Raw genomic sequence first — 21,293 nt, forward strand, 5'->3', positions numbered from 1 at the left:
GAACTCTGAAAAGAGGAAGAATTCGAGAATCAGTCAGTGGATCATCAGACTTTTTCTTTCTTCTTTTTTAAATTTTGTTTTTCTTTTCACATTTTAATAGGATTTTTTGTTTGTTTGTTTCCATAACAAAAGCTCCCCAACAGGTTTTCAGGCTTCAAATATTTCCAGTTCCATCTTTATCTACCAAGTTAATCTTTGGTGAATGCACTAAAGATTAAATTGGAGCTGGGCCTGGCCAGAGAGCTGGGTCTGTAGTTGGAGCCCATACCTTCATAAATACAAACATCTGTATTGGGTGCAAATACTGGCAAGTTGCAGTGAGCCAGGGCTTGTTCTCCTGGCTGTTTACTCCCTCATCCTGTGCCTTTATCCTGCATTCTGATCTGGCAGTTACATCCAGCGGCTGCCCTAACTGGCCCTTCCAACCGAACTCTTCAAAATCAGTCTCGTGTTTCCTACCCCGAACCGTCCCCGGGCCCCAGAGGCAGGAGCTCTCCTGGCTGGTGACCTGCTCCAGGCACAGCTGGTCTGCCTTGGCATTGCCCCAGCAGCTCTCCAGCTCGCCGTGGTCCTCGGCTAAAGTCAATTGTTAAAGCTGCTGGGTAAAATTCCTGAACAGATTTTCAAGATGTTTTTAGAGATCCAAGTTTGCCCTCTTCAAATTTCTGCCCTATTCTCTGCTGCTCTGCAGAGAGTTGTATTCCTGCCTGGGTTTAATCTTCCCTAACAAAACAAAATGTCTGTGCAACTGTCATGTGAAGCAGATTCTATCAGGGCTGGCGTGGCCCACACCTGCTCTGCCGGCCAGCGCTGAGTAATCCCGCAGTCACCCCGATCGCGTCAGCTGGGGTGGTAATTCAGGTTGCATGCCCAGCTTGTCCCCTCCTTCCCTTCTCCCCCTCACCTCCCTGCTCTACCTGGATCTCTTTCAACTTCCTCCAGCTCACCTCAAATCCCAACATCCACTCTCATGGAGCCAACGTCCGTTCTCAGCTTCTCATGGGAACCTTGTTGGCGGGACTAACCACTTATCCAAAACCCCAGCGTTCGGCGAGCAGGTTTTGAGCTAACTCTGGTCTCTTTTAAATTATTTCTGCACTTGTCACAACAAATGTATGGCCAGAAGTGGGGGTTTTGAAATGGGAACAGGTGCAGAACGAGGCTCACACCGCAGGACTGAGCCGAGGTCTGGGCACACAGAGCTCTGTCCCTGCAAGTGCCTGGCTTGGCCTTGCCAGACGTGTAGAGGCTGCTAATAACTGTCCTGGAAAAGCTCCTCAGATGTGCTTTAGGCAGGGAGATGCAGACATTTCTGGTAAAGAGACCCAGGCACTTGCAGCAGCCCTTCTTCAGCTTGTCTCCCAACAGCAATTTTCACTAGAAAAGCAGCACTTCTGTGAAAAGCACCTTCCTTCTAGTGATTTCATAATTTCTTTTTTTCAGAACTATTCAGCTGAGGGAGGAGACAGCAAAAGTCCCAAATTACTTAGTAAGAACATAAAACTTTTGAGAAAAAAATTCTGGTGCAATAGCATCCAGGTTCCTCTGCACTCATGCGTGAAACAACCCAGACATGGGGAGGGGAACAGGAGGAGACCAGTGTGGTGAAAAGGTGGAGAGAAGAATCTCATCCTCACTGCTCATCTCTGTCATGAATTAAACTCTGCTCTCTCTTTGTACTGTAGAAGCCTCAACTTTGCAGCTCTGGCCTCAGACCTATAGTAAAGCATTGCAGAGGAATTTTCTTCCTGGAAATTGTCTTCTTTTCCAGGATTTCTTGCAGGCTTTCCAGTTCACGCACTCCAGGTCTACAGCAGCTGTCTCTGGAATGATACTGGCTTTGGGGAGATGCTGTTAGTTCAGTGGTGATGGTTCAAACACTGAAGTGTTTGTCAGAAGGTCTTTGGACCAAGGGTCATACCCTAGAAAGAGCCTAGCTGACATTTCTGATGTTTCTTGATGCAGTTTTGTCACATTTGTTATTTCCCTGGCAGTAGCTCTTAGCAGGTCAGTAAGATCAGAGCTGCATCAGGCCAGGGCTGCTCGCCCACCCTCCAGAGCTGCAGTCCGGAGCAGCAGATGGGCAGAGCAGGAGCAGAGCAGGGGCAGAGCAGGGGCAGAGCAGGGCAGGGGATGAAGAAGACGATGCCAGCAGCTGACAGCTGCAGCAGGGCCTGAGATGCTGTGGGTGGTGTGCTAGAGGTAAGCTGGAGGAGAACCTGAGGGACCCCAGAGCAGTGTCCTGCAAACAAGCACGGGAGGTCTCTGGGGGATAGGAGGGGACCTTGCCTAAAAGGCTGATTTAAGTAGAGCAGTGTTGCAATAAAAGCTCTAAAATAGAGAAGTAACGTTGAAATTTATTTCTGGGAATGTTGAGCACTTTCTTTCCCTTCTCCCTAGCCCCAGGTCTCTTTATTCAGCTGCACACCGTATGCCAACGCAGCTTCCCAGCTGTACCTGACAGAGCACAGGTTTGAAACTATTGTCTCCACTTGCTGCTGTGTGCTGTAAAACAGCAGCACTTACTGAGTGTCAGACAAGGACAATGTCTCAACTCAGAGAGAGCTTGGCTCTCCTTCCCTCTGCCCCAACTCCTGGGCCAGGCTCGAGACTCTGCTTCATTTTAACACAAAAAAGTGATTGCCACATGCTTTCGCCGTGCTGCCCCCGCAGCTGGCTGCCGTGCTGGCAGTCCCAGGGGCAGGGAGCTCCCCGGGCCGTCCAGGCTGGGTCTCCTGGCCCCCTTCGCTCTTTTGTTATGGAGCGGAGTCCTCCCCCCGGAGCTCTCCCTCGCCCTGCTCCCGTGTGACACGCTGATGGGCTGTGACATGCTTTTTGTTGGTCTTCTGCTGATCTTCTGCTCACCTCTGACCCAGCAGGCTTGGCCTTTGCAGCACCGCATTGCTCAATCCCCCCTTTATCTCCCCGTTGCTCTTTGCCCCACCGGGCGCGCGGAGATGACACCTGGAGACTGACACCGGTGGGACAACTTCAGCCAAATACCCTCCCCGACCAGACGGAAAATTTTCCAGAGCAAATTTGAGGTCAGAGCACCCACACCGAGGCTCTGAGAAACAAAGAAAGGAGGAAGAGTCCGAGCACACAAAGGCCCGTGGAAGGGAGCAGTGACAGAAGAAGACACAATCTCCATCGTGCAGGGCAGAGAAAGTCCCTGCTGGAGCTGGCTGGCTGCAAGGATGTGGGCTGTCAGTCTGAGAGGTGACTTTGGATTTTACGAGTCACCCGTTTCCTTGTGCTCCAATAAAAATGGCAGAGAAGTCGCTGTCCACTAACTTTCCAACAGTTCTCTGTAGTTGCCTGACACTTCCTGAATAACTGCAGCCTCCTGCTTTGATGAATTTGTTACAGGTCACGTATTTATGACCTCCAGTGTATCCAAGCTTTCAAAAGATCCATCAAGGGAAGATGAATTCTATCCTTCCAGGGCACCCTGCGAAGTGTCAGAAGTTCCTAGTAACAGAACTTGGTAATTCATTTAGGAAATTTCTAAAAGAGGAGAACTCTTCCAAGGTCCTGAGGCTGTGGAACAGACAGCTTGAACTCCATGGGGTGTACGGCCTGGGGCAACATAAAACAAGGGAAGTCTGACAGGGGTGACAGGAGAAGGGGCTTAGGCGAAGAAAATGAAGATTTTTTTCTTCATTAAAAGCATTAAAAGTCTGTGCTCTAGACTGTACAAGTACTTGTTTTCCATCTGCTCTCATCCTATGTCGAGCACCACAGGGAAAGTGGGCTTGCCAGGGAATCGGTTCGGACTTGTTGTTGGTGAATCCTGGCACTCGGAACAGCCCCGGGGCTGGTCCGTGTCACCTGGCAGCTGGCTGTGTGGACAGGCTGCCGGGTGGGGTTACCACGGTGTTCTGTGCTCCACATGCCGCGCTCCCCGGTCCCCGTCAGCTCCCCACCTTCGCATTTACGGCTTTGGACGGGAGCCGTGGGAGTGGCAGCTCCAGCTCTGCCACCCACTGACACTTTCCCATGCCAGAGAGAGTCCAGCGAGGAACCGCAGCCGGTTCCTGCTGCCCCCGTGCCCCGGGGCTCGGGCGGACCGAGCGGCACGGGGGAGCGGAGCGGGCAGGAGCGGGGGCTGCGCTCACCCGGGGGGATGCGACAGGAGCCGGGCCGGGGCCGGGCGGCACCGGCGGCACCAGTGCCAGCTCCCGCCGCTCCGGCGCGGGGTCCGGGGAGGAGCTCGGTGCGGAACGCGCTAAGCGCCGCTGTTCGGGCATGGCCCCGGGCAAACGGGCTCCGCCGCCGTGCGAGATTCCCCCGTGTCCCGTCCGGGTCCGCCCGGTCCCGGCGGGGATGAGGCGCAGCAGGGCCGGGTCGAGGGCGTGGGGACCGGGCGAGCTGCCCTGGTAAAGAGACCCCCGAGCTCCGTCCTGGGCAGATCCCCGTCCCGATCCCGGTCCCGGTCCCGATCCCGATCCCGATCCCGAGCCCGGTCCCGGCCCGGCAGCAGGCTTGGAGCGCCACCTAGCGGGCCGTGCCGTGCCGGGCCGTACCGGGCCGTGCCGGGTCATTGCACGGACAGGTGCGGCTCGGTCCCGCCGATCCTAAACCATTTTCCAAGGAAGTTTGAGAGCCCATCCACAGCCAAACTTCGGTAGCAATGTGCCGGTGTTCGCTCCTCACGACAGCCCTTTGGCCCTGACAAACCAAGATCACCGACACACCTTGGAGGTGACTTGGGAACCGCTCCCGGCAACGTGCCTCAACCACAACAGGTTACATCTTCCTCTAACTTACACACTGGTACAGGGCACGTGTGGCCGCCTGTCGCAGCCCCGGGAGTGTCCCGGTACCCCCGGTTAACGACGGCGGTGCGAGCAGCGAACTGTCACTGTCACCATTCATAGTGTGTAGCGCCAGCAGCGACCGGAGCGGGCCGGGCCACCAAAGGCACCGGCAGGGGCTCCAGTGTCGCCGTTGTGGCAGGTCGCGCCGGCAGAGGGCGCGCGAGGCACCGGGCGGAGGGGGCGGTGCGAACGGGAACACCCGGGACCGCCGGGCCCCGCCCCGGCCCCGTTTCCGCACCCACCCCGGACCGGACCGGATCGCGCCCGCCGCTCCACCCCGCCCTGCCCCGCCCTGTCCCGCCCGGCCCCGCCCGGCCCCGCCCGGCCCCGCCCTGCCCCGCCCGGCCCCGTCCGGCCCCGCCGGCCCGGCCGCCCCCGCCGCGCGCTGCGCCGCCGGCCGTGCCGCCTCGCCATTGGCTGCTGCTCGCCGGGCGGCGCTGCTCATTGGCCCGGCGGCCGCGCGGCGGTGCCGGCCATTGGCGGGAGGCGGCGGGGGCGGGGCCCGGCTCGCCCCCCCCCCCCCCCGCCGCAGCGCGGCCCGTTCCCGTCGCTGCCGGGCGGGTCCGCGGGCCCTGCGCGCCCATCCCGGCCGGACATGGCCGAGAGCGGCCCGGGGGCGGCCGCGCCGCGGGACGAGGCCGCGGAGGAGCCCGAGGGCGGCGGGCGGCGCTGGGGCGCTCAGCACGCCGGGGCCCGCGAGCTGGCCGAGCTCTACTCGCCAGGTGAGGCGGCGCGGACGGGCGGGGCCCTCGGGCCGGGTGCTCGCCGTGGCTCCCCCGGGATCCGTTCCCCTCCAGCCCCGGTTCTCCCCGGGCCCGGTTCTGCCGCGGCCGGCTCCTCTCGGGCCCGGGCGGGCTCTCGGAGCGGGGCTGCGGCAAGGGCCGGGCTGCGGGCGGGAGCGTTCCCGGCCGCGAACTGCCGGAGTGGGCCTTGTGCTCCCTGGAGCCGGCAGGCAGAAAGCGAACCTTTCCCTCTGGGCGCAGGCGGGAGCAAGGTAACTGCGGGAGCTTTGCCTTCAGAGCGTCTGTTCGGTGAGCGACCCCGAGATCCCCAGGCCTGGCGGATCAGAAAAGGGCAGAGGGATGCTTCGGTTCCTGATTCGTGATTCCTGAAGCTTGGAACTCGTCAAACAAGCTTCAGTTTGTCATTTGAGTGCTCAGCAAATGAGTGTTTGCCTGTGCTGTGGAAATAATTGCAAACTCCATGTAAAAAAAAAAAAAAAATGTCTTTAGCGCACTGTGTGAGTAGTGCTGGGTATTTGTGCCATTCGTAGTGGATCCATTCTCTGGTGAAGAATTAGGGAAAGGAAGATGTGTTTTCCGTATCTTGTGGTTTCCAGCAGATCAGCTGAGCCCAGCTTGCACAGCCAAGGCAATTCTTTGGTGTTGTTACTCGCACAGAGCCATGGGATGATAAGAAATCCAAGGCCTTTGTTGGTTGGTTGGCCTGTGTGTGACTGGGGCAAATCTGCCCATTTCAGTTGCTTTTGCTCACCTTGAGGTCCTTTGTGTCACCTTTCAGCCGCTCTGGTCCGTCCGGGTCTGATTCCTGTGCTTCACACAAAAGCAGTCACTGACTTTACCACTGCTCTGGCTCACAAGGAAAAGATGTTCCTCCCCGAAGAGCTTGCTGCCCTTCTCGCTGGCTGTAGCACATGCACAGTGATATGTCAGGGAGCTGAGGGTGTATTAGATATGCAGGTTTCTTCTGGCATTACATAAATAATTTACATAAGCAATGGCAGAATATGTATTATGGTGGAAGTGTATCATGTTCAAGTTCTGAATTCATAAGAACGGGGTTTACATTGAATTGTGCAGAGTGGACATGACTGGAATATTTCCCTGATTTCTTTAAGCACATACCTTGTGGCTTTGGCACTCCATTCCTTCACACAGGACAGGCTTTGGGGTTTCCGTGCCCTTTAAACACAAGTTATCAGCGCTGACTCAGTTCCTTGACCGATTTGCCTTCCCAGCAAAGGGCTGGGGCTGTGTTTTCAAACCTGGATATCTGGACAGCTGTCCTGGATCCCTGTGTTCAGAGTACAGGGGTGTTTGCACTCAGGGGACTTGCCAGCCTCCCTTCCCACACTCAGCTAATTGTTCCGTGAGGATCTACCCACTTAGCTCCTCTAATCAGGGTGTGGTTTTCTTATGCAGGAAGTGAGTGTTAATTAACTCTTACTTTCATTACTCCAGGGATCTCTTTATAGAATCACCCAAGTTGTGACCTGATGCAGCTGTCAAATATGGCTGTTCTTGTGTCTTAATTTAATTTTACTATTCTCTGCTCTGCCACTGCAGGGGGTGTTAATTTATATACCCATGGCCCTTCTAGAACTTCTGAAATGACCTGTCAGAGTTTTTGTTCACACTTTCCAATACTGCCTTGTAGGCACACTGGAGATAAGGCTGATCCTCCATTTATGTTCCTACTTTGCCTGCTCGTTGCATGGTACAGCTGAGAAGGAAGACTTGATTTAGCATTTAGGAGGAGAAATTTGATCAGGCATTAGGTCAGCAGAGAGGAGGAGTAGGACAGAAGCTAAACACATGCCAGGCCTGAGTGTGCCTCTGCTGGGATGTGCACGTCTGGAACCCTCCCTGAGCCTTTTGTGCTCTGCTTTTCCAGAGGGAGTGGGGAAGGGGCTGTGGGGTAACTGCTCTGGGGAGCCCTGGGCAAGAAGAGGCTGTGCTGGCTGACCCCTAAAACAGGCAGGGACTGGCCTGGCAGCTCCTGAGGGCATTAAGAGCTGCCTACAGCCCCAGCCCTTCTGGTGACAGCTCAGATCTTCTTGGCCTTGAGTATTAAAGGTCTGTTTCTGTGCCCTAATCCTGCAGGTCTCACCCTGAGTGTTCCCTGTGCTGTGCCTCATGGGGATCCAGCAGTGGAGAACAGGGAGCAGCTTTCTGTGCTAATCTGATACTCCAAGTGTTAACATACTCTGATGTGTCTGTTCCCTTTTTATAGGCAGTAAATTATTATTTTTATAGAGGTACAAGGTGCAGGAGAGAATTTGTGCCAGTTCTTTCTCTTTTTCTGTTCTGTCCTTTGTCATCTCACAGTGGTTGAGAGTTCCCAGCCTTTGCCTAGGAGCAGGAAGGCACAGACAAGACAACAGTTGAGGGAGAAGCTTCAGGGGAATACTTGTGACATTAGACAAGCCATTCCAGGGCCACCGAAATACAGAATGGTGAGAACAGTGCTTTTTCCTGTTAGTACAACAGCTTTATTTAAAATCTCAGAGCTTGTAAATATTACAGATCACAAGGTGATTTAAATATGTTTGAGGCCAGAAATTTGTTCCCAGATTCAGCCCTTCCAGCAATACTGAATATTGGATGAAATGCAAATTGAGAAAAGATGTGACGTGGAGGAACTTTCTGCCAGCAATCTCAGGGAGAGGGAAACTAGGACAGTGTGAGATGATGTCTGATTTGGCCCTGTTAGTTGGACAAGGGCAGAGGGAAGAGGTTAGTAGTAGCTTGGGGAAGAGGAATGCAATTTAACGTGTGCACCTCCCATGGATAAATAAGTTTCTGTTTCAGTTCCGTGTCAGACAAAAGGAGTGAGTCATCCAGCCACTAGAATGGTCTGTCTCTGTTATTTCAGGCTTCAAAATGTCCTCTTAGATAACAGTAAAACATGCTTTTTCCCGTTTTCTTTCAACAGGAAAGAGACTACAAGAATGGATCTCTGTCATCTTGTGCTTCTCTCTGATCTGCTTCAATTTTTACAATCTCCTCTTCTACTTGAGACTGGAGCACACACCCTCAGTTCTCGTTGGGATTTGTAAGTAGGAACTTTGCTGCCCTGCTCAAGGCAAGGCTCTTGTGATGTAGGAAGCAAACTTGGGATCCTTTAGGCTTGACACATTTGTGTGTGAGCTTCTGAAACAGATCATCTGCAAAATGTGTTACTGCTTTGTCTTTGCGTTTCAGTGGCTCCTCAGTATCTCAGAGCTGTGATGTAGCTGTGTAAGTTTGCTGTTCTTGGGTACTCACTGCAAGTGAAAGGACTATTGAGAAGGAAAATAGCTGTCAAAATGGTCAGGAAACAAAATACATTGATCGACAAAAATATTCACCAGAACTTTTCAGAAAGCAGAAGTTCAAGGGAAATGTTATAAAAGGGGCTTCAGGCATCAAATTGGCTTCATTTCTGGGGACTGCAGACTGAACACAAGAATTTTGGAGAATTGTGCTTTCATGCTAGGATGTGATGTTTGGCCTTTATCCTGAATGATGACTTTTTCCCAGAGTATAAGAAAAGTATAAGAATGCTGATAGAATGTTCAGCTCCGGTGCTTTAGAAAAAAACAGCTTTCTCAGAAACTGTGTGAGGTGTGTGTTTTAGAAGAGAATGGTACTTGTTCATAATCAGTGCTGTGCATTGCTAATGAGTTCAAACAAAACCCACCCGAAACACTGCACCAGGTTCAAGCAGTGGTACATAACAGAAGCTCTGCATTTCTGCCAAAGCTGGGACGTGGTGATTTCTGAGTCTGTGTGGAGCTTATTGGCTTTTTGGGGCTGGGGGAAGCAGTGTTCTCCACTGTGAGTCACACCAGCTCTCTTGGCCTAATTCAGCCTTGCCTGCTCTGAGCTGATGAGGTGGAGGTGTTGGGAGGAATGGAGAGAACATGGCATGGGAACTGCTCCTTAGGGATTAGGGCAGACCCAGACAAGAGAATCAGCAATGATGGTTAACCTGTGGTGCAATCTGTTTGCAGCTGGCTTTCATCTCAAAGTTAATATTGATAAAAGCTGGAGCTCTCTGATATCCTGGTTACCAGTTTAACTGATAAAGCAGCCAATTGACTGATAGTATTATTTAAGTAGTAGTGAATGATTAAAGTAGCAGAATCTGGATTCTGTGTAAATAAAGTGGTGTGGAAATAACTGATAGTGTGTACAAAAATGAGTGCCATAAAATAGTAAGTGCTTCAGGCTATCTTGTTTTGCTGTCTTCAATACATTATTTCTCCAGCTGAAGAGTGAATGATGTCTGTAATTCACAGTGATTATTAGGTTTTATTGCACATTGTGAAAGTCATATCCATAGAAGTCCTGATTCCTAAATACGTGAGCAGCTCCATGGCTCAGGATTTACTGTTGGGAATCCTGAGTCACCCACAGGGTGAGTGAGGCGTGTTCCATTGACAGCTTCCCTCAGGCTTGGTTTGGAATATTGCCCTTTGAGCTGAAGTCACAAAAATAAACATTCTGCTAATAAAGATGGAACTCTACATCAAGTTCCTGCCAGGTCTTTGGGAATCTGAAAGGAATCACTGTTCCAGTGGGCTGGATCTGTTCTGCTGCACAGACCTGTTCACTGCATGGGCACCCTCTTTATTTACCTATTTTAGGTAAATAGGTGTTCTCTTTTAGGAAATGAAGTAGTCTGAACATTCTGCATCATTCCGCTGAGCTTAAACCTTGTGTCTGTAATTAAAAGCTGTATCACAGCTTCTTTCTTCGTGCCTTTAGAGGCACACAGAATTGTAACAAGCAGTACTGTAAATACCTGAACCTGGAGATTCTTGGGACAGAAGAGATCTGCTCCTCCCTGTGTGCTGTGGCTGTGCTGACTCACAGTGCTGCAGGGAGAGCAGCACTGAGGGCACAGCTCCTTGGTTCAGAGCAGCTCTCGGGCTGGGTCGTGTCCTGCTGACTAAAGATGAGCTTGCTGGACAGGAAGAGCCATGGGACTCTCATGTCTTCCAGGCTGGTTTAACAGAGATGAGACAATTTCCTTCCCCTCCTCACCATTTAAAAAAAAAAAATTAAAAAATTAAAAAAAAAAAAAAAAGAGGGCAGAAGATGGATTTCTGTTGTGGTTTGTGCTAGCTGCAGTCATGCCCTGCTCTGGATATTATCCTCAGCTGCTGGGCCATGGGGCTACTCCTCTTTCTGCATGCTGAGAGCTGTGCAGATCTGAGCTGGGTGTTTTATTTGCCTGCACATGAGCATCCAGTTAACTCAGGCAGCCCTGGCTGGGAGTGGGGCTGGGAGGGAACACCCCTGTTTTTCCCACTGCAGCAGGACAACATCCCAGCAGTGCCACAGAAGCAGAGCAACCTCTGCCACTGTAATTGAAGGTTGGCAGTGCCAGGGACAAGGCTGGCAAAGGGAGTGTTGTGTGGTAAGCAGAAAAGCCTCACCAAGACGTGTAGTGTCAGGCTTGAAAGCCCTCATACTTTCAGCTGAGCTTGTGGTGTCCAGGATATTCAACATACATGAGCAGAGTATAGAGTTCATATATTAATAACATCTAGTTAAAAAGCTTGGCAAGTTACAGCATGAATCTTGGTTTTCATTTTCCTCTCCTTCCCCCTGTTTTTGTATGTGATTTTAAATCCCTTCTTTCCAAGTTGGCTGACTTGTTTCAGACATTTGACTGTTATCTGCAGCCGTGTTTGTTCATGACAGAGACTGTTCATTGCAGTCTTACAATAAAAGAAGAGTTAACTTTGTGTTGTAACCTGTTTATATTCCTAAGAACTGTCCCACATCGGGCAGGTATCTTCAGGAACATCTTGTGGCATGACACAAGTTACAAGTAATTACTGCTCTCCTAAAAGATGGGCGACTGATTTTTTTTTTAACCCATTTGAGGTACATGTTTCATTATTGCAGAGGTTGTGGGTTAGCCAGAAAGAGCACACAGGAAGAAATCAGTACAGTTTCAAAATAGGAACTGGGTCTCCTCAAGGCCCAGAACCTGTTTGTTTCAAGCACCAGCAGCTCTGCAGGGCTGCCCTTGGTCAGCTGCACTGCAGAGCCAGACACTGAGTGTGTAGCACACCAAAGCTGTGGCACACATTGGACAAAAAACACTCCAGAGACCCCAGTGCTGCCTGAAGTGAGTGCTGGGCACGTGGCTCAGGGTGTCCACATCCTGCTGCCTCACAGCTCCAAGGACGGCACTTCATCTTGGATTTATTATCTGCATTAATAAAAGGAGTTTCCACTTGAAATTTTGTTTTAAAAAGGTTCTTGAAATTATACCAGAAACCTCAGCTAGCAGTGGAAAATGATCCTTTACTTCAGTGCTGGTCAGTGTGTTGTCACCTGCAGTCTCACCCACCTGTGGCAGCCATCAGTTACTGTGGGTCACTTTGTGTTTCATCTCTTACAGAGGGAAACTCGGCAAGTTGTGATTAAAGAGACAGAACTTGGATTGTGTTCCCCTTTGCAGAGATCCCTTTGTGTGGGGTCTGCTGTGGATCTCTTGGGCAGAACAGGGGTGGGTTCTGTGGAGGCACCAGGAGGAGGAGGAGGAGGGTGTCACTCTTGGGAGCCAAATGACCTGGTACAATAATTGCTGGTTTGCACTCAGCAGGTGATGCTGGCACCATTATGGGATGGACTCCTCGGCGTGCTGGCAGCTGTTGTGGGGCAGGGTCTGCCCAGGCTCCTGCCCTGGCACTGCAGGGACAGTGGCACTGCCCCATCTGTGTCCCCACGGGCGTGCACAGGGGACAAAGGCAGCTCTGTCTGCCTGCCCACTTGTCAGGGGCTCTCTTAAAGTTACAGAGGGGTTTGGCTGGAGGATTGCATTTATCAGGTGGTGATTCTGAGCCAGGCTGTGCTTTTGTGGATGAGCATTTGCTGCTGTTCAGGCCTGGAGGAGACAGGAGCCCGATTCCTTGGGGACTCCTTTCACTGCAGTGTCCGAGCTGCACTGGGAGACATTGCTGGGGGCAGGACATGCATCCATGCATCCCAAGGTGTTCCTGGAGCAGGGAGTAGCCCCAAGGAGAGCTGTCTGCTCCATGAGTGATGTGCCAGGCTTGCCAGGGGAGCTGCTGTGAGAGCCCAGGCTGTTCTGTCCCTGGAGTGTGGGTACTACAGACAGCACTTGTTGCAAACCCTCTTACAGTGTGATGGAACTGCTGCAGATACATTTGCTGTCCCAGCCCTGCTTGTGCACTCTCAGGTCCAGTTCTCACTGAAAGTTTCTCAGCTTTATTAGCCAAACTTATGAACTGTTCTTTATTTTCGTTTCAGGCTGCTACAGTTTATACTTACTGAAATGTCCAGGGATTATTATCTTAGCCTCATAGTTTGGCATAATATCAAACCCCTGCCTTCTCTGTACTGAAAGTCACTAAATGGGGACTGCAGGTGACTAAGGCATTTTATTTTCATAAGCATGTAAGTGACAAAGAAGTGGTACTGTGGCATAATGATATTTAGACAAGATTTTTTTGTATGTGGAGTTAGCCACACTGACCCTTTAGTGCTGTTCAATCAGTTTATACAGTCACTGATTAAACATGACTGTACTTCTCAGTGATGTTACACAATAGCATCAAGTTGTTTAATAACATCTTATCCTGGTTTCTTCCTCTCCAGAGACTCTAACTGAATTTTTATGGCAAATATGAAACTTTGTATACTATGATGTAGGACTTGCAGGTTACAATTTGATCATTCTACCTATGCAAAGCCAAGCTTATGCTGGGCTCGTGGAATTTTGGTGCAGTCAAACTTTCAATGGTAAATATGCACAACAGTTCTGTCTCTCAGAGCTCTTGTGGGGCCTCCTCCTTCCCTGGGCCCCAGGAGCAGCGTGGCCATGGGAAGTGGTTTGAGAGTCACCCACAAGAGCAGAGGCTCCAGGTTGTCTCTCAGCTTGACTGAAGCAGTGAAGAGGGGCAGAGGGGCCTTTCCTGGGTCACAGACCCTCCCCATTCCCTGGTTTCTGAGCAGGACACGAGTGGCACAGAGCTGCCCTGTGTCCATGGTGTGTTTGGGGCACTTGCTTGTCCAGCCCCATGTCCTGCTCTGGGGAGAGGCACCTGGTTGGTGTTCCAGGGCCCTGCTGTGCTTGGGGGGTGCCCACACAGGATCTCCAGTGTGGGGAAATGGGACAGGCAGCATTTCCAGCAGATGTGTGTGGCAGTCGAGTGTTTGCTTGGATATTGGTTGGAGTCCCTTTGTGCACCTTTGGGCTCCCTGTGTGCTGGGCTGCTTTCCTTCCTCGTTCTGCAGTCTTCTTGCAAACCAAAAATCCTCAGTGTTCTGAGCAAGTCCTGCAGCTCGTGTCCTTCCAGCCTCCCCCTGTGCTCTGAGCATCCCTCCTCCTGGGGGAAAACCCCTGGGCGGGCCGATCCTCCCCCCTCTCAGTGAGCTGGAGGAAGTGTGTGTGGATCAGGAGTTCCCTAATGCTGCACTGAGCTGGCTTCTGGAGAGTGTTGAATCCACCTTTGGCAGTTCTATACCTGAGCCGGGGTTATCTGGCTTTTTCTGACTGTGTGATTAACACCTCACCCATGCTCAGGGCTGTGGATCTCCTCTTGCCCCTCCCAGCCTTGATGACAGAGCCTCAAGATCTTTTACCACCTTTGAGCAGCGGCTGAACTCTGCCTTGGTCTGGCCTGTGAAGCCAGGGCTGCTGTGTGAGGCTGCTGAGCCCAGTCCATCAGTGGCATGTGCCCTCTGAGCCCGGGGACAGGACGTGCAGCAGGTGTCCCCGTGCTGGTTCTGTGGGACCTCAGCACAGTTCTTGCTCCTTTATTGCAGCTCATCCTCCACAAGCACAGAGTGTGCATACCCTGCTGCAGTACAGCTGGAACAGGGTTGCTGGTATTTAGGTTTTTCCCCCGATTGCTTTAGTTTAATGCACTGCTCCAGGCACCTTCCATTCTTCCCTTCACCAGCTGACATCAAAGCAACACGAGGAGCATTATTGAGCTGTCAGTATTTTGCCTCAATTTGTGTTGCTGCTCCTGCAGTTATTTCACTGGGATGTTGCAGCAGCTGGAGGCAGGCAGGCTAATGGGGGCATTACCTCAGCGACCATGGCATTTGAGTAGTTGCAAAGAGAAGTGTTGTTTGGATATCTTCCCCTGAACTCAGGCTGCTTGCCCTTTCAGCTGCTAGGAGCAGATCTAAACACTATTGTGTCCCACCCAGTCTTGCTGTAGCCTGCATGTGTGGTCTGAAACAACAACAAATGTACAGAATTTACTGCTTATAAAATCACCTGTCTTCAGTGTAATAAGGAGGTAGATAAAGAATGAAGTGTCTCCTGCTGCATGTAAGAGTTTGGGCCAACTGGATAATGGATTCAACAGTGGAGGCTGATTTATAATATGACAAGAGCTTTTTTATTTCTTCTCCCTCTTTGAAAATGAAAGGTGAGGGGAAGGACTGCAGAGGTGAGGGGTCGGCCAAGCAAGAGATACCCACTAGGGGAGGTATTTCTGTTCTGTAGGAGATGGGCTAAACAAAAATACAGATTTAATTGAGATTGTAACTGTCCAAATGGTGTCTTGCTAACCACTTTTTCCTAATTGTCTGACCCTATGATTATTCATTATGGGTAGATCTCTCAAATGTGGTTGTAAATACCTTAAGTTAGAGACAGATAAACAAGTAAACTTATAAAACAAGAATAAGCTGTGACTGGGTCAGTAAAAATGCTGTGTTTGCCTGACCCTCTGTCTCTCATTCAAGTTGCAGGAGTTATTACAGCTGACTTCCTCTCAGGATTGTTCCACTGGGGAGCAGATACCTGGGGATCTGTGGAGCTGCCCATCGTTGGAAAGGTTTGACATTGTTATTCCTAAGCTTGGAAAGGTTCTGAAGTCCCTTCCTGCAGCACTGCCAGTGCTTCCAGCTGAGCTGGGCTCTGCCCACACCCAGCCCAGGGAGCAGCCTGGGCACTGCTGGGGCAGGGCTGTGTTTGCAGCTGGCCTGGGGCACACGTGCAGGGTGGCACTGCTCCATTTTGTCACCTGCCTTGACGTTGGCAGTGCTGCCATCCCAGTGTTTGCAGACCTTTCAGGCTCTGTGGGAACAGCAGGTGTTGGGACCTGGCTGGGCACTGTGTATGCTCAGAAGGTCAGGAACACAGATTTGGAGAGTTGTCCCTGCAGCTGAACTCCTAAAAAAAATGTGAAACATGAGGCTGCTCCAGGAATAATCTTCCCAGTTCCCTCTTCTATGGGCCCCTGTTGAAACACAGTAATATTAGAACGGTGGTGACTGAAGACTTAATTTGAGATGTATTATACACCTGCAGCTACAAATGCCAGTTGCTTAATGGAAGGTGCACTGTAAGCAACAATCTGTTTTCCTAATTAAATTTCTTAATAACTACCATTAATTACTCCTCACAGTGCAATATTAGAAGGATCATTTTTTAAAAAATGTGGGCTATTTCTTGTTATTATCCAGAGTTACATGAACTGCAACAGCAGAATTTAATCTGTTGAGTTTGTTCACCTTCAATAGACTTAGTACTTGAACCCCTGTATCTCTAGACCACAGTTTAAATAATTTTTAGAAACCCTACTGCTAGAGACTCTGCATGAAATAACCATGAGCTGAGGCTGCTCAGGACACCTTTGCACAGGCTGGACAGGCTGGAAGTGTTAAAGGCAAATCAGTAACTGGTTTGTCTGTCCCACACAGTAAAACAATGGCTCTGTGTGTTCAGATGTGATTTCTGCTCCTAGAGGTGACTTCTGTATAGTCTGTTTGTCTTCCACTGCTTTGTTCAGTCACTTAATTTGCATTTAGTCTCTTAGTGCTGGCATATGTAGCCCATAAATATGGTAGGCTGAATCCTAATTTTTTAGTGGGTTTTTCTTCCTTGGTTGATTCTGCTTAGCAAGTGAGTTTCACAGGCTTATTTTGCCTGTGAAATTAGAGTGCTGATGCTTTGTTTTTAAGATTGGATACTGAAGGTCCTAAGTGAAAATCTGGAAGAGGAAAACGGAAAAGTAAAGAAAATCTGGATTTGGGTGTGGGAACTGAGTTGCTTTGCAAATGTCAATCAAATTATCTGAAGTGTCATCATGACAAAAGTTTGAAGCTGCTTACATGCTTTGTACTATGGAATTCTCTCCAACTCAGTCATCAGATTTGAGTCTATTAAGAGGGATTTATGGGTTTGTTTGGGTTATTTTTTGTAATATTTTTCTTTTCCAAGACCATTATTGAGTGTGGTATTGTGTTTATCCAATTATTTTCCCAGGCTTTCATCAGACCTTTTAGGGAACACCATATTGACCCCACAGCAATCACCAGACACGATTTCATAGAGACCAATGGAGACAACTGCTTCATGACACTGGTCCCCTTGGCAAACATGGCATACAAATTTGTTTCTTTTTCCCCAGGTAAGCTGTTAGTTCTGGCTGCTGTGGATTAAGTGTTCTTGTTGCTACTGAATGAACACTTGTCTGTGTGAAGTTTGGAGAAATCCATGGATGTGATATGACAAGAAGTTGGAAGCATGGTGCTCCTTGCAGGAGGGAGGGAATCTTTCTTTCCTTTGAGGTGTGGTGGCAGAAGGTGGCACAGTGGTGGCAGAAGGTGGCACAGTGAGGTTCTCTAGCTCAGCAGAGGATCTGGGGCTGGAGAGTTGCGCTAGGAACATTAGAAGTTATGCTAAATACTCTTTTTTATTAGAGGGACCAAGCTGTGAACATCTGGGGAAGCTCACTGTTCCAAAGCGTGTAGCACCAAACAGTGCTTCATCTCTGTGCACAGGTATTTATGAGCAAACCAGCAGTCAGGAACCGAAGGATCAAATTAATTTTTTTGTGTTAAACTCAGCTTGACTTCCTGTTTCTGGTGTTTAGACAAACTCTGGCGCTTCCCAGCCTGTCTTGTGACATTTGAGAATTGCTTCTGGCTCGCTGGCACTTGTGGCAAAGCAGCTTTGCTGAGGCTTTTGTCAGTCCCTGCAGCAGCAGGCAGCTCAGGCTGGGCAGGACGTTGTCCTGGTGGAAACGTGCCTTTCCACAGCTGGCTCACAGCTGCCCGTGGTGTTTTGCAGAGGCGCTGTGTGAGACCTGTCCCTGGGAGTGTTACGTCTTTGCCCTCATCATCTTCATCACCATGACGAACCAGATCCACAAGTGGTCCCACACGTACTTTGGCCTTCCTCGCTGGGTCGTCTTCCTCCAGGACTGGCACATCATCCTGCCCCGCAAGCACCACAGGATCCACCACGTGTCCCCCCACGAGACCTACTTCTGCATCACCACGGGTACTGCCCCCCTGCACCACCCTGCCTGCTCAGCTGTGCTGGGACGCCTCAGAGCCCTGCAGTGAGCTGTGCTCTCTCAGGCTCCTGCAGAGCTGCAGCTGCCTGTTTGCATATCAAGTGTGGAGGAAGCTTTGTGGTCAGTGCAGGGAGCTCGGAGCCTAAGGGAGCAGTCAGTGGTGCTGAGGTCCCATTGCCTGGGGTCTTGGTGAGCTCAGGCCACTAATGGGGTTTGTTCACTAGAGCTGCTGTTCTTCAAAAGAGCAGAATGTCTGCAGCTGGTCAGGAATGCTCATTTCTAAAGCTGGGCTGCTGGGCTTCAGCATCCACTCATTCTGAAGCAGAGGATTGGACAGGCTTGCAGGAAGCTTTAGCTTCCTTTTATACCTGTACAGGTGGGAATGCTCAGTCACCAGTGTTGCACGATCCTAAATAAGTTATCAAGTTAATTAGACAGCTGGAAATGAACCACTCTGGTTCTTCATTCTGTCATTGGCTGCGGCAAATGGTTCATGTGGGTTTTGAAACCTCTGCCAAGAAAAAAATCTAGTTCTCATTAGCAGAATGTCATGTAGAGACATGGTACAATTAAGAAGCCTGACTTGACAGATGGTGGCAAAAATCTTGCCACCCAAAGAGCTATTTTTAAGTCCTACTATGTCCTGAGAGTTTAAGCCTGACCATTATTAGCAGTATTGGGCTTGTTGCTTTTTTTTCCTCATTAAAAAAACATTGAACTTCGGATGCTATGACAAAGACTAATCCTCTTTTTCATTTGCAATCCCTTAGGTTGGCTGAATTATCCGTTAGAGAAGATAAGATTTTGGAGATGTTTGGAGAACATCATCCAAGGACTTACTGGGGAGAAGCCGAGAGCGGATGACATGAAATGGGCTCAGAAAATCAAGTAACTTTTGCCAGCCTTCAGCAATCCTTAACTTGTTGCCAATGTTGTTTTTTTAAAAAAAATAAATAAAGCCATCAGCCAAATTCAAGACCTTCAAAGAAATAACAGACTCTAAAGCACAAACTAAAAAGTGCTAACACAAACTGCAATGAAAAGAACTAATTCTTAAAACAATACTTGAAATGAAGATGATTACTCTCACTGAGCACCTTTTTGTGTAGCCATGTCTGCTTACACCCTAGAACTCGCTTTGTCGCTGTATCGTGAGGTACCGGGCACGCCAGAGGCAGCACAGCACTCCAGGGGGACGTGGGGGCGTAGGAAACGTGTGTTGTATCAACATTATTGAACACTTCCAGAACAGCTTGTTGCCTAAGAACCTACAGGGAGCACGGTGACAAGTTTGTCACTTGGTGTTGGAGTGCAAGGGCACTGCGTGAGAGCCGTGGGGAGCAGTGGAAGCTATAGAATCATGACTGTGCAGTGCCCTCAGTGATTGATCGACGTTCAGCTCCGTCTTCACTATCATGTTCAACCTTGTGTCACGTGGGACTGACTTGGAGAATCCTGCTCCTCCAGGGGCCACCAATCCTCAAGTGTCTTCAGTTTCCCTTAAAACAAAATTGTTCTACTCTCCACGTGGAATTGAGCAAACAGTTTCTGCATAAGCCTTCGCCTTCAGGAGCCTCTGAGGAGGGGAAGGGCACCCTACAACACGTGTCTGTTTGTGTGGAGTGCTCACTGCTGAGTCTTCTATTAAGTGTTTCCTACCCTGACAATAAATGTTTGAAATAGTTCTAGCGTTGGGCACACTGCAAATAGCTGTATTCAAGAGCTCAAGGTATCAAACTTGTAATGTTAGAAGGGAAATGTCAATGACTGGTGTTTTGTTCTTTTTATTTTTTTAAGGTGCTTGCTTGTTTCTGTAAATAATATAAAGCCTTAATCTCTTCTGGTGTAATGGAATAATATTTTAATGTGATGTTTGAATGTATATAATATATTTATAACAAAGCAGTTGGATAATACTAATCATGTTCAAGTCTTGTTGCTGTTTATCATTGCTGCAGTGGCAGCACTTAGTGCAAGAGCTGGATCAGCGCTTGCACAACACCACATGCAGTCCCACACCTGAGACACCTGGCAGCCTGTCACAGCTTGTTTGGGTTGGAGGGATCATCTGCCAGGGTTCTAGGAGCCTGGCACTGTGTTATACCAGACTTCTACACCTTTCCAGAAGTGTAAGTAATTCATTCTGCTCTGGATGCAAAGGAGTAATCTCTAAGCTGAATTGGGGTGAAGAAGTTTCTCTAAAATCGTCCAACAGGCACTTTATCAAGTTAATGTGATTTGGATCTTGCTTAATTCTTGCCTGACTGAAAGCTCGCTGGTGGTCAGATGTAAGGTATGTTCCCTCCTGTAGTTGTAAATTGGGTTAAATTCAAACTGCCTCTTCCTGAAGAGCAGGGTAAGATGGTTTTGAGTCATAGGTTTAGACTGACCTCGATCTCCACTTCTTCAGATATGGTGGATGGATTCTGAATGGGTTGGGACCTGGCAACTCCTTCAGTGGGAAGTGCTGGATGCAGGTGCCTCTGAGCTGGGTTCTGCAGATTAAAATCACGGTACCTTGGTCACAAAATATTTCATGTAAGTGCTCAGAGCCTTGGAGAACTTTATGCCATCATATGAAACTGTTTTCTGTTCCCGTTGCCACTGTCAATACTGTGGCAGGTCTGTGCAGCTTTGACATTAAAGAATTCTTCCTCTTCAGTAGGAGTCCCAAAATGCTTTCAGTTGGTTGTGGAGAGCTCTGGATAGAACTGGGTGGAAGTTCAGGGCTCCTGTGCAAATCAGCCTGAAGCAATGGATCCTCTGAGAGCTCTTTTCACTGCAGGTTTAAATGCCAAGTGAGCAGCAGTTGTGCACTGGATGGAGCAAATGGATCTGGGGACAGAAATCACTGGAATTTGTACTTCCAGAGTGCTGTTTATGGCATTGCTGCTGCCCAAACCTCTCTTGACTGTTGTCGCCTTACTGGAAACAAATCTGAGCTACACATGCTGGTGGCTGCTGGGACTATTTATCTGTTAATCTTGCTTAATTATGAGAAACTGGGACAGAGTTAATCTCCAGATGCACTTTCCACGTGGATGCTGTGCCAGGCTCCAGGGCAGCCCTGGCCTTGTGACTCCCCACACCCGACATGGCCATGGCTCCCAAGGTCCCTGATTCACCCATTCAAAGATGTGGATGTTCCCACAAAATCAGTATGGCAATTCTGGAGCAAAAGGCTGCATGGATCCTTCTTAACAGCTGTAAATCTGGCTTAAGAAAATTTGTTTTAAGTTGATTAGGAACAGATTAGAGCGGAAGCAGAATAAGGCACTCCTGTTAAATTCCTCAGGGATGGAGGGCCTGCATTTCAGTTCAGTGCTTTTAAATACTTTTAAAAGCTCTGTGATCTCAGCCTCAGCTTCACGGAGAACTCTGGACCCCCAGAAGAACTCTCAGGCCTCCAACTTTTGCCAGGGCTGCAGTTGCCTGCCACTGTG

General features: G+C 49.8%; 1 protein-coding gene across 2 annotated transcripts; it reads left to right on the forward strand.

Annotated features, from left to right (window-relative positions):
* The first annotated feature begins 5,371 nt into the window (after nucleotides 1-5,371).
* PEDS1 (plasmanylethanolamine desaturase 1) lies at nucleotides 5,372-20,387 on the forward strand. 2 transcript variants are annotated; one of them, XM_062504827.1, is made up of 6 exons: nucleotides 5,372-5,542; nucleotides 8,496-8,615; nucleotides 15,290-15,372; nucleotides 16,815-16,959; nucleotides 17,622-17,834; nucleotides 18,621-20,387. In XM_062504827.1, exons 1-6 carry the CDS (start codon nucleotides 5,416-5,418, stop codon nucleotides 18,740-18,742), a joined length of 810 nt encoding a protein of 269 aa, XP_062360811.1. In that variant the 5' UTR covers nucleotides 5,372-5,415; the 3' UTR covers nucleotides 18,743-20,387. The 2 variants fall into 2 exon arrangements, with proteins under 2 accessions (XP_062360811.1, XP_062360810.1); XM_062504826.1 differs by having other exon boundaries at nucleotides 15,290-15,381; nucleotides 18,621-20,386.
* Nucleotides 20,388-21,293: the final 906 nt, after the last annotated feature.

This window comes from Cinclus cinclus, chromosome 18, assembly GCF_963662255.1.
Source record: "Cinclus cinclus chromosome 18, bCinCin1.1, whole genome shotgun sequence".
Taxonomy (NCBI): Eukaryota; Metazoa; Chordata; class Aves; order Passeriformes; family Cinclidae; genus Cinclus; species Cinclus cinclus.